Source organism: Oncorhynchus clarkii, chromosome 13, assembly GCF_045791955.1.
Source record: "Oncorhynchus clarkii lewisi isolate Uvic-CL-2024 chromosome 13, UVic_Ocla_1.0, whole genome shotgun sequence".
Lineage (NCBI taxonomy): Eukaryota > Metazoa > Chordata > Actinopteri > Salmoniformes > Salmonidae > Oncorhynchus > Oncorhynchus clarkii.
The window spans coordinates 23,815,910-23,833,787 of record NC_092159.1 but is presented as its reverse complement, the minus strand read 5'-3'; the positions used below and the strand labels follow the sequence as shown (position 1 = coordinate 23,833,787).

The 17,878-nt window shown below is 46.8% G+C and overlaps 1 protein-coding gene across 4 annotated transcripts in view; it reads left to right on the top strand.

The window, feature by feature from the left end:
* The window catches only part of LOC139424675 (E3 ubiquitin-protein ligase SMURF2-like), a 72,192-nt gene that overhangs the window by 47,654 nt on the left and 6,660 nt on the right, over window positions 1-17,878 (top strand). For 2 of the 4 annotated variants that reach the window (XM_071176746.1, XM_071176744.1), the window contains exons 9-16: window positions 2,338-2,422; window positions 3,737-3,895; window positions 4,200-4,298; window positions 11,320-11,536; window positions 13,647-13,750; window positions 14,061-14,175; window positions 14,539-14,717; window positions 16,276-16,413. In XM_071176746.1, coding sequence (XP_071032847.1) covers window positions 2,338-2,422; window positions 3,737-3,895; window positions 4,200-4,298; window positions 11,320-11,536; window positions 13,647-13,750; window positions 14,061-14,175; window positions 14,539-14,717; window positions 16,276-16,413 — 1,096 coding nt within the window. The remainder of the gene's footprint in view (window positions 1-2,337; window positions 2,423-3,736; window positions 3,896-4,199; window positions 4,299-11,319; window positions 11,537-13,646; window positions 13,751-14,060; window positions 14,176-14,538; window positions 14,718-16,275; window positions 16,414-17,878) is intronic. The other 2 variants (XM_071176747.1, XM_071176745.1) reach the window with 1 other exon arrangement.

Sequence of the window (17,878 nt, the reverse complement as noted above, 5' to 3'; positions counted from 1 at the left end):
GTGGTTCCTTTTAACGTGAGTCTTCAATGTTCCCAGGTAAGAAGTTTTAGGTTGTAGTTATAATAGGAATTATAGGACTATTTCTCTCTATACCATTTGTATTTCGTATACCTTTGACTATTGGATGTTCTTATAGGCACTTTAGTATTGCTAGTGTAACAGTATAGCTTCCGTCCCTCTTCTCCCTCCTACCTGGGCTCAAACCAGGAACACATCGACAACAGCCACCCTCAAACAGCGTTACCCATGCAGAGCAAGGGGAACAACTACTCCAAGTCTCAGAGCGAGTGATGTTTGAAACGCTATTAGCTAACTAGCTAGCCATTTCACATCGGTTACACCAGCCTAATCTCGGGAGTTGATAGGCTTGAAGTCATAAACAGCTCAATGCAAACGCACGAAAGTGCTGTTTGAATGAATGCTTATGAGCCTGCTGGTGCCTACCATCGCTCAGTCAGACTGCTCTATCAAATCATAGACTTAATTATAACATAATAACACACAGAAATACGAGTCTTTGGTCATTAAATGGCCGAATCCAGGAAACTATAATCTCGAAAACCAAATGTTTATTCTTTCAGTGAAATACGGAACCGTTACGTATTTTATCTAACGGGTGGCATCCATAAGTCTAAATATTCCTGTTACATTATAATTACGTAAAATTCAGGCTAATTAGTTCGCAACGAGCCAGGCGGCCCAAACTGCTGCATATACCCTGACTCTGCGTTCAATGAATGCAAGAGAAGTGACACAATTTCACCTGGTTAATATTGCCTGCTAACCTGGATTTCTTTTAGGTAAATATGCAGGTTTAAAAATATATACTTCTGTGTATTGATTTTAAAGGCATTGATGTTTATGGTTAGGTACAGTTGTGCAACGATTGTGCTTTTTTCTCAAATGCGCTTTTGTTAAATCATCCCGTTTGGCGAAGTTTGCTGTCTTTGTTAGGAAGAAATAGTCTTCACACAGTTTGCAACGAGCCAGGGGGCCCAAACTGCTGCATATACCCTGACTCTGTTGCAAGAGAAGTGACACAATTTCCCTAGTTAAAAGAGATTCATGTTAGCAGGCAATATTAACTAAATATGCAGGTTTAAAAATACATCTGTGTATTGATTTTAAGAAAGGCATTGGTGTTTATGGTTAGGGACACGTTGGAGTAACGACAGTCCTTTTTCGCGAATGCGCATCGCATCGATTATATGCAACGCAGGACACGCTAGATAAACTAGTAATATCATCAACCATGTGTAGTTAACTAGTGATTATGATTGATTGTTTTTCATAAGATAAGTTTAATGCTAGCTAGCAACTTACCTTGGCTTCTTACTGCATTCATGTAACAGGCAGGCTCCTCATGGAGTGTAATGTAAGGCAGGTGGTTAGAGCGGACTTGTTAACTGTAAGGTTGCAAGATTGAATCCCCGAGCTGACAAGGGGTAAATCTGTCGTTCTGCCCCTGAACAAGGCAGTTAACCCACCGTTCCTAGGCCGTTCTTAACCTCTCTAGGGTATGTAGGATGCTAGCGTCCCACCTGGCCAACATCCAGTGAGATGGCAGAGCGCCAAATTCAAATACAGAAATACTCATTATTAAAATTCAATAAACAAAACATATTTTACATTGGTTTAAAGATGAACTTCTTGTGAATCCAACCACTGTCAGATTTTTAACAAATCATTACAAACAGAGTTACACAAGTCAGAAATAAAGAAAAAATGAATCCCTTACCTTTGATCTTCATATGGTTGCACTCAGAAGACATTCATTTACTCAATAAATGTTCCTTTTGTTCAATAAAGTCTCTTTACATCCATTAACCTCAGTTTTGTTTGCGTGTTTTCTTCAGTAATCCACAGGCTCAAACGCAGTCAAAACAGGCAGACAAAAAAATCCGATATCTGTTTGTTATGAAAACTTGAAATCGGCCCTAATTAACCGGCCATTCCGATTAATCGGTTGACCTCTAGCGGTGATCCATGCCCCTGAAAATGCCCAGTGTTCTTGGCAGAGGTGACTCACTTAAGGCCAGAGGGAGTGAGAGGTGCGTGGTTGTGTGGTGTCAGAAGGAAATGAGGGTTAATGGGGGTGAATGAGGGACTACATGTGCATGGACCAGGCACACACCCCGGTGTCCCTGTCACCGTCAGTGCGCACATACTGGGTGGTTACACCTACACTAATGTCCTGTCCATATTTTTTAGAACATAAACACTCATTTGTGTGTCGTTTTAAGTTGAAAGAATTGAAGAACAAAAGGGTGTGCCATTTTTAAGATTCCCTCAGCTTTTCTCACAGTGTTATCTTTCTGTGTGTGTGTCCCCCCACAGAGCAGAGAACCACACAGCAGGGCCAGGTGTACTTCCTCCACACCCAGACGGGCGTCAGCACATGGCACGACCCCCGAGTGCCCAGGTACACAATGCTATGAACACACACTCACCTCTGTCCGTGTCTCTGTCTGTCCGCGTGTCTCTGTCTGTCCGCGTGTCTCTGTCTGTCCGCGTGTCTCTGTCTGTCCGCGTGTCTCTGTCTGTCTCTCTGCGTGTCTGTGTGTCTCTCTTAATTCAATTTGTTTTATTGACATGAGGTAACAATGTATATTTGCCAAAGCTTACTTTGGAGATTTACAATATTGACCTAATTAACATAATAATAATCTATATTGTCAACAGAACAGTAATAACAATGATGAAGGATCAAAATAACCATACATATAACAATAACAATCTGTCACTCCCTCTCTCGCTCTCTTTCCTTCACACAGACTAGAAACTTTGACAATTGACCTTTCGCTGTTAGACTTTTTTTTTGTCTCTCTTCTGGGTCGTGTTCATTAAGGCATTCCTTGGAAAACGTTTTAAAATGTCTCTTAAGTCCAGGTAGACCTCCCTATTTCAGTCTTTTTTTCTTCTGATGCCTAATGAACACAACCCTGGTTGTGTGCCCTGACCTTTCCTCACCTTCCTTAACTGTTTCCCAAAAGGTTCAATCGAACACTCCACTGTACTTCTTGTTCAGTGATAAGCTAATACACACACCGATTTATCCCAAATAATGAACATATCGAAGTCTTCAGAGATTCAATGTCCTTAAGATTCAACCTTGAATCATGGTCATTTGGCCCAGAACGAGTTAAACACCCATTATGTCACGAAACAGCTTAGCCAGGCATGTGCAGACTGTTTTAACGACGAGTCCTCAGTGGACAGTTAAAACATCCCACTTCAGGGTTTTACGTTTCAACAGAAAAGAATGTTAGGTTCACAGGGGAGTAGAGACCGATAGGGAATTTTTACAAAATATTCAAAGTGTATTCTCAGATGTTTTGCGATCGATCCGACTCTGCCGAGTTGAATTTAGGCACGCCTCTGAGATGTCCTTTTGTATACTTGGAGAAAAGATTTTTGTATACTTAGGAAGACCAATTTGCACTCAATAATCCTACCTAACTGGTAGAATAAAGACGTTGAACAGTAGTGACAGTGTTTACAAGTCGTACTATAAAAGCCTGGTTTTACACTATAAAAGATCATATACTCTCATTCCCCTAGATGATTAATACTCAATCAAGTATAATGATGATAATAGTAGTAAATACTGTAGTGTTATACTCATTGTGTTTATACCCTTGTTGTTTTAGCACCCTAGGTTGAGTGAGCAATGGAGTTGACGTGGTTATGGTTTAGTTGTGTTCACGGACTCCTGTGGTCCTATTTTCCTGCCCAGGGATCTGAGCAACGTCAACTGTGAGGAGCTGGGTCCTCTGCCGCCGGGCTGGGAGATCCGCAACACGGCAACGGGGCGCGTCTACTTTGTGGACCACAACAACCGAACCACGCAGTTCACCGACCCGCGCCTCTCCGCCAACCTCCACCTGGTCCTCAAGTGAGTGCAAACGCTGTCACCGTTCAGGCTGTGACCTTCGACTGTGACCTTCGACTCGAGCTGGGGTCTTTACTGTTACGGTCTACTCAGGGGTCATGCATTTTTGTAGCTGAAAACACTGGGTTTGCCTATTTTCTAGATCACAGTGAAATATCATGGTAGCAAAAATACAGAGGAAGCATTCTACCTGCTGTTAGTGAATCCATCTGCTGTGTGATGGCGTCAGATCTTTATGTCCTATTTTATATCACTGTTGGTTTGTTGCTCTCTCTCTTGCTCTCTCGCTCCCTCTTTTCCTCCCTAGTCCAAACCCCCCTGGTCCAAACAGCCCTGGTCCAAACGGTCCTAGTCCAAACGGTTCCCGCGTGGCCATGGAGAGCCAGAGCCAGAACACTAACCTCAGGTAACCCTACACACACACACACACACCACACTTCAGGGGGTGACAAACAACAATACTGATTCACACCACTCAACCACACGTGTGTGTGTGTGTGTGTGTGTGTGTGTGTGTGTGTGTGTGTGTGTGTGTGTGTGTGTGTGTGCAAACTCGGCAACCTTTCACCACACGCATCACAACAGCAGCGTAAGACGCAGACTGGAAAAAAATGCTGACAACGTGTGACCCTACCGGTGGGCCGTCTGTGTGTGTGTAGCTTCGCCACTGTTGATTTTCACATATGCAATTCAGGTTCACTAAACATGCACACACACTCCTGGCAGTCTGTCTGTGCGCAAACAGTTTGTCAGCGAGCTGCCTCAGCTGAACCTCAGGTAGTGGCATGCCTTGAAAGGCCTCTGGGCTGGATCTGGGGTTAGGGCTGGAGCCGTCCCACTACTGAGGAAACACTGTAATGTGGATCAGATGCTGCTAGGCTAGACCTCTCTCTCTCTGCAGTAAGCCAGCAGGTGTGTGTGTGTGGTGCGTGCATGCCAGTATCCCCCCCTCCTGAGCAGCTGTTCAAACACCAGCCGTGTACCGTGCGCCCCAGTGGAACAGTCCAGTTACCATGCGCTATTACCCACATTGCTTTGCACACAGTCAGGTGGACACGGCGGGAGCAGGTGGAGGGGTAGTAGCTAAACCCAGTTGGGAACGAGGTAAATCTCAGTTATGGTATAGGGAGCTTGAATTTCTTGTCTTACACCAAGAATGTGTCATTTTTTTTCTTCTTTTAATAAGAAAAGGTATTTTTGTATGAATTCTCGGGTGAAACCTTGCAATAACAGCGCCTGGCACGAGACGCGTGTTTGTGAAATCAACATCTGGTCATTCGGCACGAATCGTATCCGTATGTGTCAAAATGGCCCCCCCGGTAGTGGAGCTAGCTTAGTGAGTTTACGCTGATGCACAACACTGTCTTATTCCCTTTTGAGGGCAAGATTTGCAGCACTCTGAAAGAAGCTGCTTTTGGACACTTGGAATGTGGTTTTTCTTCACAGATGAGGGAAAAGTAAAGAAATGCAAACCAAAGCAATAAACTCCCACACACTGTTGACTTGCATAAAATACACTTGGTGGCAGCAGTCAGATCCAATAGTGTCTTATTTAATTGTCTATGTATATGCCTTTGTTGTACCTCGAAGGGTGTTACGCCACTAGTCACTACCCTATCGCATTCTAGTGCTTTAGTGCTGTTTAGTATTTTTACAAAATACTTTTAGAGCTGTCTGTGCTGAGCACAGGTGTGTGTGTGTTACTAGTTAGTCAGGAGCCAATCGTCTCTCCCTGGAATTTAAACCCCAGACTCCATTTAAACAAGGCTGCAATGTGGCAACATTTCTTCCTCCACTCTGTCAACACACTTCTATGAAAGGCAACATTTCTTCCACCCCCCCCTCATTCAGCACACTTCTATGAAGGCAACATTTCTTCCACCCCTCTGTCAGCACACTTATATGAAGGCAACATTTCTTCCACCCCCCCCTCAGTTAGCACTTCTATGAAGGCAACATTTCTTCCACCCCCCTCAGTCAGCACACTTCTATGAAGGCAATGTTTCTTCCACCCCCCTCAGTCAGCACACTTCTATGAATGCAACATTTCTTCCACCCCCCCTCAGTCAGCACACTTCTATGAAGGCAACATTTCTTCCACCCCCCCCCCTCAGTCAGCACACTTCTATGAAGGCAACATTTCTTCCACCCCCCTTCAGTCAGCACACTTCTATGAAGGCAACATTTCTTCCACCCCCCTCAGTCAGCACACTTCTATGAAGGCAACATTTCTTCCACCCCCCTCAGTTAGCACACTTCTATGAAGGCAACATTTCTTCCACATCCCCTCAGTCATTACACTCCTATGAAGGCAACATTTCTTCCTCCACTCTGTCAACACACTTCTATGAAAGGCAACATTTCTTCCACCCCCCCCCCCCTCATTCAGCACACTTCTATGAAGGCAACATTTCTTCCACCCCTCTGTCAGCACACTTCTATGAAGGCAACATTTCTTCCACCCCCCCTCAGTTAGCACTTCTATGAAGGCAACATTTCTTCCACCCCCCCTCAGTTAGCACTTCTATGAAGGCAACATTTCTTCCACCCCCCCCCCCCTCAGTCAGCACACTTCTATGAAGGCAACATTTCTTCCACCCCCCATCAGTCAGCACACTTCTATGAAGGCAACATTTCCTCCTCCCCCTCAGTCAGCACACTTCTATGAAGGCAACATTTCTTCCATCCCCCTCAGTTAGCACACTTCTATGAAGGCAACATTTCTTCCACATCCCCTCAGTCGGCACACTTCTATGAAGGCAACATTTCTTCCACCCCCCCTCAGTCAGCACACTTCTATGAAGGCAACAATTCTTCCACCCCCCCCCTTTCAGTCAGCACACTTCTATGAAGACACAGTTTTCTTTCTTTTTATGGCTTTGTTGGCACTCGCACAATCATGTTTTATTGGGTATTAAAGGCACTTAGCAGAACACGGACATCTTGTTTGATTGCTGACTAGTTCTCAGCCGGAACTATAAACAGTCCTTACTGACTGACAACAGGCAAGTAAACAGGCAAAGTGAGACCAGATGCGGCTGATAGAAGGGTGTGTCTGATGGAGACGTTAGCACCGTCTGGGGAGGAGAGTGAGCTATCTTGGACCGGGAGGGAGGACAAAGAGTGTGTGTGTAAACCCTGTTTATGAATTGAGTGTGTGTATTGCATGTTTACGTGTCTGTAAGTGTTGTCACGAACCGACTCGAAACCCGTAACCAAAAGGGACACAACGTAGAGATCATGGATTAACAAAAATATATTTAATAACTGAAGTAGCCTATATACAATGAACAATGGTGTATGTAGTCAGTAGTGTAAGTGAATGGTTGCCTGCATAGATGTGGTAATGAGGGGTGTTGAAAGGTGCCAAAGCAAACAAACAAAACGGCCACAAAAATGCCACAACCCAAATCCAGCAGTGTGTCTGCATGGAGAGAGTCTCCTCCATGAATGGGGGGGTGTATTTATCCCGGGACACACACTGTGTGTGTGTGTGTGTCACCCCTTCCAAACATTGAGGACTCCCCTGGCTCCAGTAACACCCCTACTGGCCCATCCCAGAACGCTCTGCGCTAAGCTGCTGGAAAACATATTAGCTAGCTAGCCTAGCGGTGCTGCAGCCAGGCCTGGCCTGCCATCAGCAGCACATCTGTCTTCGATCAGCCCCAGGATTTCAGAATATTTCACCCAACAACCACCGTGGCCCACAACACGCTTGATAAATGTTTTTTGCCGGGATTCCTCGGGCCATTTAAGTTTGTCAGAGAGGACATGCTATTGATGATGGCCTCACGATAAGCGTTACCTCGCTGTTAGAGACAGTATGCTGTGTTCCAGTGTGTGACCCCCTAGAAAAACAGAACGGTACGGAGCCCCTAGTTAGTGGTGCTTTGGTTTTTGATTGAGGTTTTGAGTTCTTATTTCATTCCATGTAAGGCAAAGGTAGGACAATACCAAAGTTTAAGTAAGTTGTCACTATCGCTAGGTTGTCACACTTTACAGGGTTGGGAAGGAAGGAATTGAATGTGTAGTTGTATACCAGAGCGAGGGAGAGATTTAGAGAATGCGAGAGAAAGGAGGATGTGGAAGGAGAGGAATGTGAGAGTTATGCACCAAAGTGCAGACTACTGTTCTGCAATGAGGTTCCTCTCTTCTCGCTCTTCTTCTCCTTCTCTCCCGCTCTCCTTTTTCTCTCCTCTCACCTCTCTCGCTCTCTCTCTCCCTTTCGCACTCTCACCTCTCTCGCTCTCTCTCTCCTTCGCTCTCTCTCACTTTCGCGCTCTCTCGCTCTCTCCTTCGCTCTCTCACTTTCGCCCTCTCACCTCTCTCGCTCTCTCTCCTTCAATCTCTCTCACTTTCGGGCTCTCTTACCTTCGCTCTCTTCTCTCTCGCTCTCCTCTTTCTTTCGTTCCTGTGCTCTTCCACCCTGCCTAGACTAGTGGCCAGGCAATGAAGGGATCCTGTAGTAGAGAGAGCGAGAGAAGGAGAGGAGTAGAATAGTAAGGGGTAGATTGAGATGCGATTTGTGAAAGAGGTAGGGTGTGATTGGATGTGGAGGAAAGGGAGAGGAAGTAAATGAAAGGGTAGTAACAGAAGAATAGAAAGATGGAGACACTAATTCATTTTAATCAGATAATCAAGGAGACTGAGAGGAGACTTAGCCCGCTGCTAGTGGTTTGGTGGTCGGCGGGATAGACAAATAAGTGACAGAATAGAGAATCAATAAAAGCTATTTCTGTCATCGGGTGGAGTGGCATTTACCTGCTGTTTTGTCAACGCAGCACCGACCGTTTTATATTTGACTGACTGGTTGCTGGTTCAGCCTCTGACTGGAAAAGACCTTCAGACTGCTAGACATGTCTCACACATCCACGTCGCTGTGGTCTGCACTCAGCCACACTGTGTATATCTATTTCTGCAGCATTACGACAATGTCTGCGTCGTATTTTTCAAGCGAGTCGGTTATATTTGGTGTGCGATGGGGGCGTCGAACTTACCTGGTGAAATGAAGGCGAGCGAATGAATCAAATGTCTTTTATGACGCCATCTTTATGTATTTGAAGTTGGTTTTGTTTACCACGGTGTGTGCCATACAAACACTTTTTTTGCCGCTTAAATTCTGTAAACGTCATTTCTGTAAAACAGAGCGTCGTCAAGGCCTTTGGATGGGTCTTTATGTATTTTTAGTCTGTCATGTGTCTTTGTGACGTATAGACACATTTTATGTAGCCTAAATACTGTAAACATCCTGTCGGTAAGCGGAGTGTTATTGTCAGTGCCTATGGGGGCTCTTTGTGAGTGAGACAGGGAGGCAGCCCCAGGCTTGTGAAAGCTACCTTTGTGGTGCTAGGGTAGTGATTGGCTGACATCCTATTCCCTATATAGTGCAATACTTGTCTGCCCTTCGGGAGAACTTGGCCATCCACTGCCAATGGGAACGTCTCCCCTCCTTTCCGGAGCCTGGGTAGATGATTGGTGATTTGAGGGTTGAGCTCCAGCGCCACAAACACACACTCCTTTTGTGGGTAGTAGTCAGCACAACAGCGCCTCTTGGACGACCCTTGGTGGCCTTCTCCCCGCTGTTCACGCAAAGTGTAAAGGGCCAGGGAGAGGGAGGTTATAGCGAGGTAGTACGCCCAGCTCAATAAAGGAGCTTTTGATTCGCTGGGACCTCGGGTACCAAACCTGTGCCAACTTCAGGATTGTGACCGCTTCGGTCCAGCGAATCCTGTTCTGGCAACGCTCGCTCTCGCCTCGCCTCGTTCTTCTACCTTGGAATAACAATAATACTCCTAGATTGAATTTGAAAGTTTGTCTTTCTACCCGGATAGTCGTATTTCATCGAGGCTGGTCACAGAAAGGAACCCTCCACTCTTTCCCCTCGTGTGTCTCCGCGCCAGAGTGATTTTCGACTGAGCCGCACTTGTACTGCTATATTTACAGTTAGAAATATGCCGAGGTCATTCTGAATCGGGAACCCGAGACGCCGAACTATGCCTGAAACGTATTTTTAATTACATCGCGCGCCCTCAACGAAAACGTTCAAATTATGCTTTATTATATGGTTCAAGGGCTTCCTAACCCGAGCCAAGAGAAACTCATTCCATTTTGTTAAAGGGCCTCTTTTTTCCGTGTGTGTGTGTGTGTGTGTGTGTGTGTGTGTGTCTTCCTAAAGTGGTTTTCAGCCCTGCGAGCCGAGCCTTACCCTCACTTTGACATGGAAGGGCCTCGACGCTGCCAATAAAATAAATACCAGCTGACTTGATTATACAGGGATACGGACCGGCGGAACACTGAGCCTGTTTAGTTTGGAGAACTCCAAATATAACACGCCTTTTTTTTCTTTTTTCCACCCCTGGAGAATGAGGGAGTGACAGGGTGAACGAGGGTGTGTGTGTGGGTGGGTGGGTGGGTGGGTGTTTGGGTGGCTATGTTCTGTTCTGCCTGTGGCCTCTCTCAGACACCAGTTTAAAGAACTCCCTCTCTGTGAACCACCTTTGTTTGGCTGCAACTGTACTGCTACTGGACAGTAGGTAGTTTTATTAGGACCTCTGTCTTTTGTACCGTCCTGTTGGAAACTCTGGCCCTTTTGGGAGGGTGTGTGTGTGTAACCATCCCATACGGGCATAGATTGACGTGGGTACAGAGCCAGGGCAGCGGTGGACCCAGCCGCGGTTAGCCAGGGGCAGGGTGGCAGAGGGCACCGACGAAAGGCGCCAGTTTCACTTTGAAGGCACTTTGAGGCTTTAAAGAGGAAACGGAGGTGTCTTACAAAGCGAAGGCTGCGTGTTTAATTAGTCTGCCAGCACTGAAATGAGAGGGAAGGAGAGGAGGAGGAGGTGGTGGCGGAGGGCAGAAGGCACAGACGGACCACAACTCCCTCTGTCTACAACGAGCTGAGAGCCCAGAGGCGCCAGCCACCAGCACCTCACAACACTTACCTTTGTGTGCCTCTATTTTCTCTCTCTCTCTCTTTCTCTTGGCCCTGTGGTAATACCACCTTGATGCCCAGTGAAGTCCCAGTCTAGCCAAAGATCTAGCTCAGATTGACTCTTCTGAGATGAGAAAGAGTGGAGGATGAGGTGGGGGGTGCAGGGGTTTCTATTAAGTTTCAGTTAGTGCTTAGAGGGGGAAGTCCCAAGGTTTCCCTGAGGGGGTTCATTTGCACCCATATACACGTTTAACCCTGTATTCTCCACAGTCCACACCACCTCTCTCTTGCTCTCTGTCTCTCTATCCAAATTCAAAACGAGCTGCCTTGCCATTTTAACGGAGCAGTCCACTATTGCCAAAATAGTGGAGAGAGACAGAGAGAGAAAGATGGTGTTAATCATTTCATTCCATGTGTTACAATTGTCTTGTTTGAGTTCACATAGCAAATCTTTTACTGTTTAACATTGAGCGTTTCTGCTCGTCTGCCTCCCCAGTAGTCGTCAGTCGAATCAGTTGAAGGAGCAGCAGCCCCCCCCGCAGGTCCCGGCGTTGTCCCCGGCCCAGCTCCCCGAGGAGGCCGAGTGCCTCACCGTGCCCAAGTACAAGAGGGACCTGGTCCAGAAGCTCAAGATCCTCCGGCAGGAGCTGTCCAATCAGCAGCCCCAGGCAGGCCACTGTCGCATCGAGGTCTGCCGCGAGGAGATCTTTGAGGTAAACTGATGGGGGGGCCTTGTGTGAAAACCCTGTCCAGGTGTGTGATTGATGGCTTCATTTTATACTGGATCATAATGGATTGCATTTTCATGTAGATAGGTAGTGCTTTACATTGAGAGGCGTAACTCACTCATCCGCCACATCAAGAATACTTTTTATAGTAGGCTGCACAAACCTTCCTAATATTGAGTTGCACCTCCCCCTTGCTTTTGCCCTCAGAAAGAACAGCCTCAATTAGTCGGGGCATGGACTCTAGATGGTGTCGAAAGCGTTCCACAGGGATGCTGACTCCAATGCTTCTCACAGCTGTGTCAAGTTGGCAGGATGTCCTTTGGGTGGAGGACCATTCTTGATGGACGTGGGAAACTGTTGAGCGTGGAGAAACCCAGCAGCGCTGCAGTTCTTGACAACCCTGTGCTCCTGGCACATACTAGCATACCCCGTTCAAAGGCACTTAAGTTTTTTTGTCTTGCCCATTCACCCGCTGAATGGCACACATACACAATCCATGTCTACAAGGCTTAAACATCCTCCTTTAACTTGACTCCTCCCCTACGCTGATTGAAGTGGACTTAACAATTGGCATCAGTAAGGGATCAGACTATGGTCAGACTTTGTCATGGAAAAGAGCAGGTGCTCTTAATGTTTTGTACACCGTGTACACACTCAAAGGCATGTACATGTAAAAATGACACATGCAATAGTACACTGCATGCTCATACACCCAAACAAGTGCTTATACTGAAGAAAAATAAGACAAAATATATATCTATATAAACATACTTAAACACACTCTGTTACAAGTCTACAAACATGCACACCCATACGATTTATAGGTTGCTTTGCATCCATTTACAGTCTGCAAGAAAAGGCCTACTACAACTGAGCAGTAATACCCCCCAAATTTGTTACGATTTGCAGTAAAAAAACAGAGAGGAAAAAGGCCCTTTCAAACACCAGTTTCCTCTTTCTTTCGCCTCCTCCAATCATCTGTTCTTCCGCGGCAAGGCATTCTTTCAGGATAATTTCAGCAGTTAAAAGTGGGGGGAAGGAGGGGAGGGGAGAGAGGGAGGAAGGAAGGACCTAGTGGCAAGTTTTGGGGACGGACATCTTTCGCCAGTGCAATTTGAGCAAATGAAGAAAGAAAAAAAGATGACTTCATCCTGGGGACGTAACAGCCACGGGGACACGATGTGCAAGAAAGCAAAGCGAGCGTGCGCCCGTGTGTGTGTGGCGCACCCTGCCTGCGATTTCAACAGGGACTGGTGGCATTGTTCGCCACTGACCAGTGCACTGTAATTTCCTAACTAATAACCCTCGCTTCACTCTCCTGCTTCTCCTCGAGCCTGCTTCCTGTGCTTTGCTGCGTTCACCGTTGCAACACTCCTCACAGCTCTGTGCTGTGGTGGCAGGAGTTTGTTTTTGATGGCAGCCCTCCCGAGTTACTCTGGACCATGATAGAGGAGAGAGCGGGGGGGGGGGGGGGGGGAGAGCCCTTACGTGACGTAAACGGAGCTAGTGCACGTAAAGCCCACTCACACATGCACTCGCTCTCTTTCCCAGGCACATGTGTCATGGTGTTGGTGCATTCCTGCTGGTTTCTCCCAGGCACCACTAGGGCCTAGTCTACCAGGAGAGCGAGAGAACGAGGAGCGGTGTACAGCGCTGTCAAACAGCTCTGGATGGTGAATTGACTCATCTGAGGGAGTATTATGACAATGGTAAATTGTCGACCGCATATTGCTGTACTCTCTGCCCCACTTAAATTATTATTATTTTAAATTAAAATAAAGAACAGACTTTACTTGACATTATCAATTGTGGAATTCGGATCCGGAACATTGTAATCCACTGTTGCTCTTACTGCTGCGTAAAACAACAAGCGCTGTTTAGAACAGAAACAACATGATTGAGGGTCGAGTTGAATGGCCTGCAGGTTGGCACATTTTAAGATTAGGGGTGTATTCCGTAGCAAAATGTTTTGCAGCAAAAACAAGACTTTATATTTTACCAATTCGGGTAGGTTCCTCCCTGTTTTGGTTCCGTTTGGTTCCTAGTGAATACACCCAAGGTTAACAGACCCATGCGCTCGTTTGTTGTGTTGCAGGAGTCGTACCGCCAGGTGATGAAGATGCGTCCCAAGGACCTGTGGAAGAGACTGATGGTCAAGTTCAGAGGAGAAGAGGGCCTGGACTACGGAGGAGTGGCCAGGTACTGCAGTCATCCACACCTCCAGGCTGAAACACTGTTTAATAATACCACGAGGTCAACCCATTGAGCAAAATTGTTTTCATCAGTCAATCTATGGTCTTCGTCTTTTCAACCAAAAAGATGTCTTTTCAACATCTTTTGCTCATAGGGCAGTAGTCCAGAAAGAAACAACCTCTGTGGAAATTCACATTCAAAAAGCTTGATACATCAAACATACATTTTTTGGGGGCATGTGGCCAACATGCAACCCAAAATAATGGTGTTTTTATTATGCCGGTGTCACGTGACTAACAAGATGTCTGTCTTATAGGGAGTGGCTGTACCTGCTGTCCCATGAGATGTTGAACCCCTACTACGGCCTGTTCCAGTACTCCAGAGACGACATCTACACCCTGCAGATCAACCCAGACAGCGCCGTCAACCCGGTGAGAGAGAGAAATAGAGGAGTCAATAGATACATAGAGAGAGACGCATAACAACAGAGAGGAGGATGGAGAACGAGCCACAAGCTGAATTCCTACGAGAGGGAGGTTCTTGTAGACTGAAGGAGGTGGAGGAGTAGACACGGGGAGATTCTCAATGACATTTTCTTGATTCCTCGTGTCTGCTCACCACCACCTCAAGCCCATTTAATGAGAAAGCCAGAGGGGAGGGACCTCTGTATAATAATGATGATAAGCTACATTTATATCACACTTTTCTCTACAACCCAATAGTGACCACACTCGCACACAAAATAAGCATCGATGGCCAACCTCAAAACTCATCTCTCCATTATTTTTCTCCAGGAGCACCTGTCCTACTTCCACTTTGTGGGTCGTATCATGGGCATGGCGGTGTTCCACGGCCACTACATAGACGGGGGCTTCACCCTGCCCTTCTACAAACAGCTGCTGGGGAAACCCATCACCCTGGACGACATGGAGTCAGTGGACCCAGACCTCCACAACAGCCTGGTCTGGATCCTGTGAGTAGGAGACACCGACGACACGTACAGGGGCTCTGACACGCGTTTTGGTCGCATATGCTCCTAAATATTTTGCTGTGCGACTTGGAAATTTCAATCTGGGAGCACCAGTGCACCTAGGAGGGGAAAAAAAGTCAGATAATAATTGTTGTAATGATTAGGCTTCACTGTGCCGCTGTTTCCGAGTGGCCTAGAGAGGGGAAAAAATGGTTATTGTCTCCAGCGTAAACTGTTCAGAAATTGTGACCCGTATTACCCGCGCAATGTTTTTTCCTTCTATTGCGCGTTGGCGCTGCAGCTGGAAGCTTCTCCAGTGACGGGACGCATTTTACCTTCATAGACCCTGGGCCGTTCTAAAACGACTCGCGTGCCGTTAACACCTTAGCTAGCTAACGACCTGGTAACTTTACCAGTATATGCAAACATTTGGCGGCACAGAAAGAATGGAAAAGGGATAGCTTCTTCAGGAGATCATAGCAATGAATGAATGACTGATTTGCATGTTGTCACTCCAGAAGGTCACTGACATTCTTATTAAAGTGACAGTACAATTTTCAATGTAATGCATCTCAGTAGGAAACGGTGCTTTTTACACAATGTAAAAACCTAATATTCCACAAATTACTTTGTCATTTGAATGACTGGGATTCGTATCAACATTTTAGCTTTTATCATAAACAAATACATGTGCATGTGCTTCAAAACTAACTAGAATTCATATAGGCCCAATAACGGCTGCTCCAGAGTTCAATGGCGGCGAGCTTTACACCCCTCCAGCCGACTCTTGACATTGTGCATGGTGATCTTAGGCTTGTGTGCGGCTGCTCGGCCGTGGAAACCCATTTCGTGAAGCTCCCAGCGAGCAGTTCTTGTGCTAACATTGCTTCCAGAGGCAGTTTGGAACTCTGTTGTGACAGACGGTTTTTACGCTCTGTGTGCTTCAGCACTCGGTGGTCCCGTTCTGTGAGCTTGTTGCTCCTAGAAATTTGACAAACTAACTTGTTGGAAAGTCGGCATCCTATGACAGTGCCACGTTGAAAGTCACTGAGCTCTTCGGTAAGGCCATTCTACTGCCAATGTTGAGCTATGGAGATTGCACGGCTGTGTGCTCCATTTTATACATCTGTCAGCAACGGATGTGGCTGAAATAGCTGAATCCACTAATTTGAAGGGGAGTCCTCATACTTTTGCATATATAGTGTATAGACCTGGACACACACACAGCGTTGAGGCAGACATCTACAAACACACACACACATACAGATGCTTGCACACAGACACAATTGAACTTACGTGAACCCCCGAAGACTTACAATACTGTACAAGCACAGCCATATACAGTATATTCAGACACACAGGATAGCATGTGTAATGTTTAAGTTTGCACGTGTGGCCGTGAGCTGACAACCTTGAGCTGACCTGTTGGTTGTTTTGTATCCATGAAATGCCACTAAAACACCAGCATGAACCAACTGCTCTCCCATCAAGACTAGCGCCCTCTGTTGACAAGACAGGCTAACATGTCCGACGACTAACATTTCCGTCTTCTCCGCTCCAGGGACAACGACATCACGGGGGTGCTGGACCATACGTTCTGTGTGGAGCACAATGCCTACGGAGAGATCATCCAGCACGAACTGAAGCCCAACGGCAAGACTGTCTCTGTCTCCGAGGACACCAAGAAGGAGTATGTCAGGTATGGAGGAGGAGGAGGCGGGCCGCCTGGGTCCCACGCACGCGCACACACACAGCCGACACGATACACACACAGCCGACACGATACACACACAGCCGACACGATACACACACAGCCGACACGATACACACACAGCCGACACGATACACACACAGCCGACATGATACACACACAGCCGACATGATACACACACAGCCGCCATGATACACACACAGCCGACATGATACACACACAGCCGACACGATACACACAGCTGACATGTTTCTGTACAGCACTTTGAGATATCAGCTGATGTAAGAAGGGCTATGTAAATACATTTGATTTGATACACACAGCTGACGCGATACACGCACACAGCCGACGCGATACACGCACACAGCCGACGCGATACACGCACACAGCCGACGCGATACACGCACACAGCCGACGCGATACACACACACACACAGCCGACGCGATACACACACACACACACAGCCGACGCGATACACACACACACACACACACAGCCGACGCGATACACACACACACACACACAGCCGACGCGATGCACACACACACACACACAGCCGACGCGATACACACACACACACACACAGCCGACGCGATACACACACAGCCGACGCGATACACACACACACACAGCCGACACGATACACACACACACACAGCCGACGCGATACACACACACACACAGCCGACGCGATACACACACACACACAGCCGACGCGATACACACACAGCCGACACGATACACACACAGCCGACACGTTTCTGTACAGCACTTTGAGATATCAGCTGATGTAAGAAGGGCTATGTAAATAAATTTGATTTGATACACACAGCCGACGTGATACACACACACACATCCGACGTGATACACACACACACACAGCCGACGCGATACACACACAGCCGACACGATACACACAGCTGACATGTTTCTGTACAGCACTTTGAGATATCAGCGGATGTAAGAAGGGCTATGTAAATAAATTTGATTTGATACACACATCCGACGCGATACACACACCCGACGCGATATACACACACACACACACACACACACACACAGCCGACGCGATACACACACAGCAACCGTCATCACCCCTCAGGTCTGAAGTATACACCTGAAACATACCTTGTGATGGAGTGACATTGTTCCTCTTAGAACCAATGGGGTTAATTTATTATTTGATTTGGTTGGTCTCATTGTGATACAATCTATTTTTCAAGATAGACCTGTTCCGACCCAGACAGCAGCTGCATGCCAGCCAGTTAGCAGTGCAGTAGTCTCTCCCCCATCCGTAACCAAAGTTAAATCTGTCTGGAACATAGGGGATATGAGGGTGAAGAGGAATAATTCCTCTGGTGCGCTGGTTTTTGCATCACTGATTATTTGGACGAATCACGATTAAGCAGAGATGGTTGTTACCTGGCATCTTTCGAATTTCAGAAGGGGAGG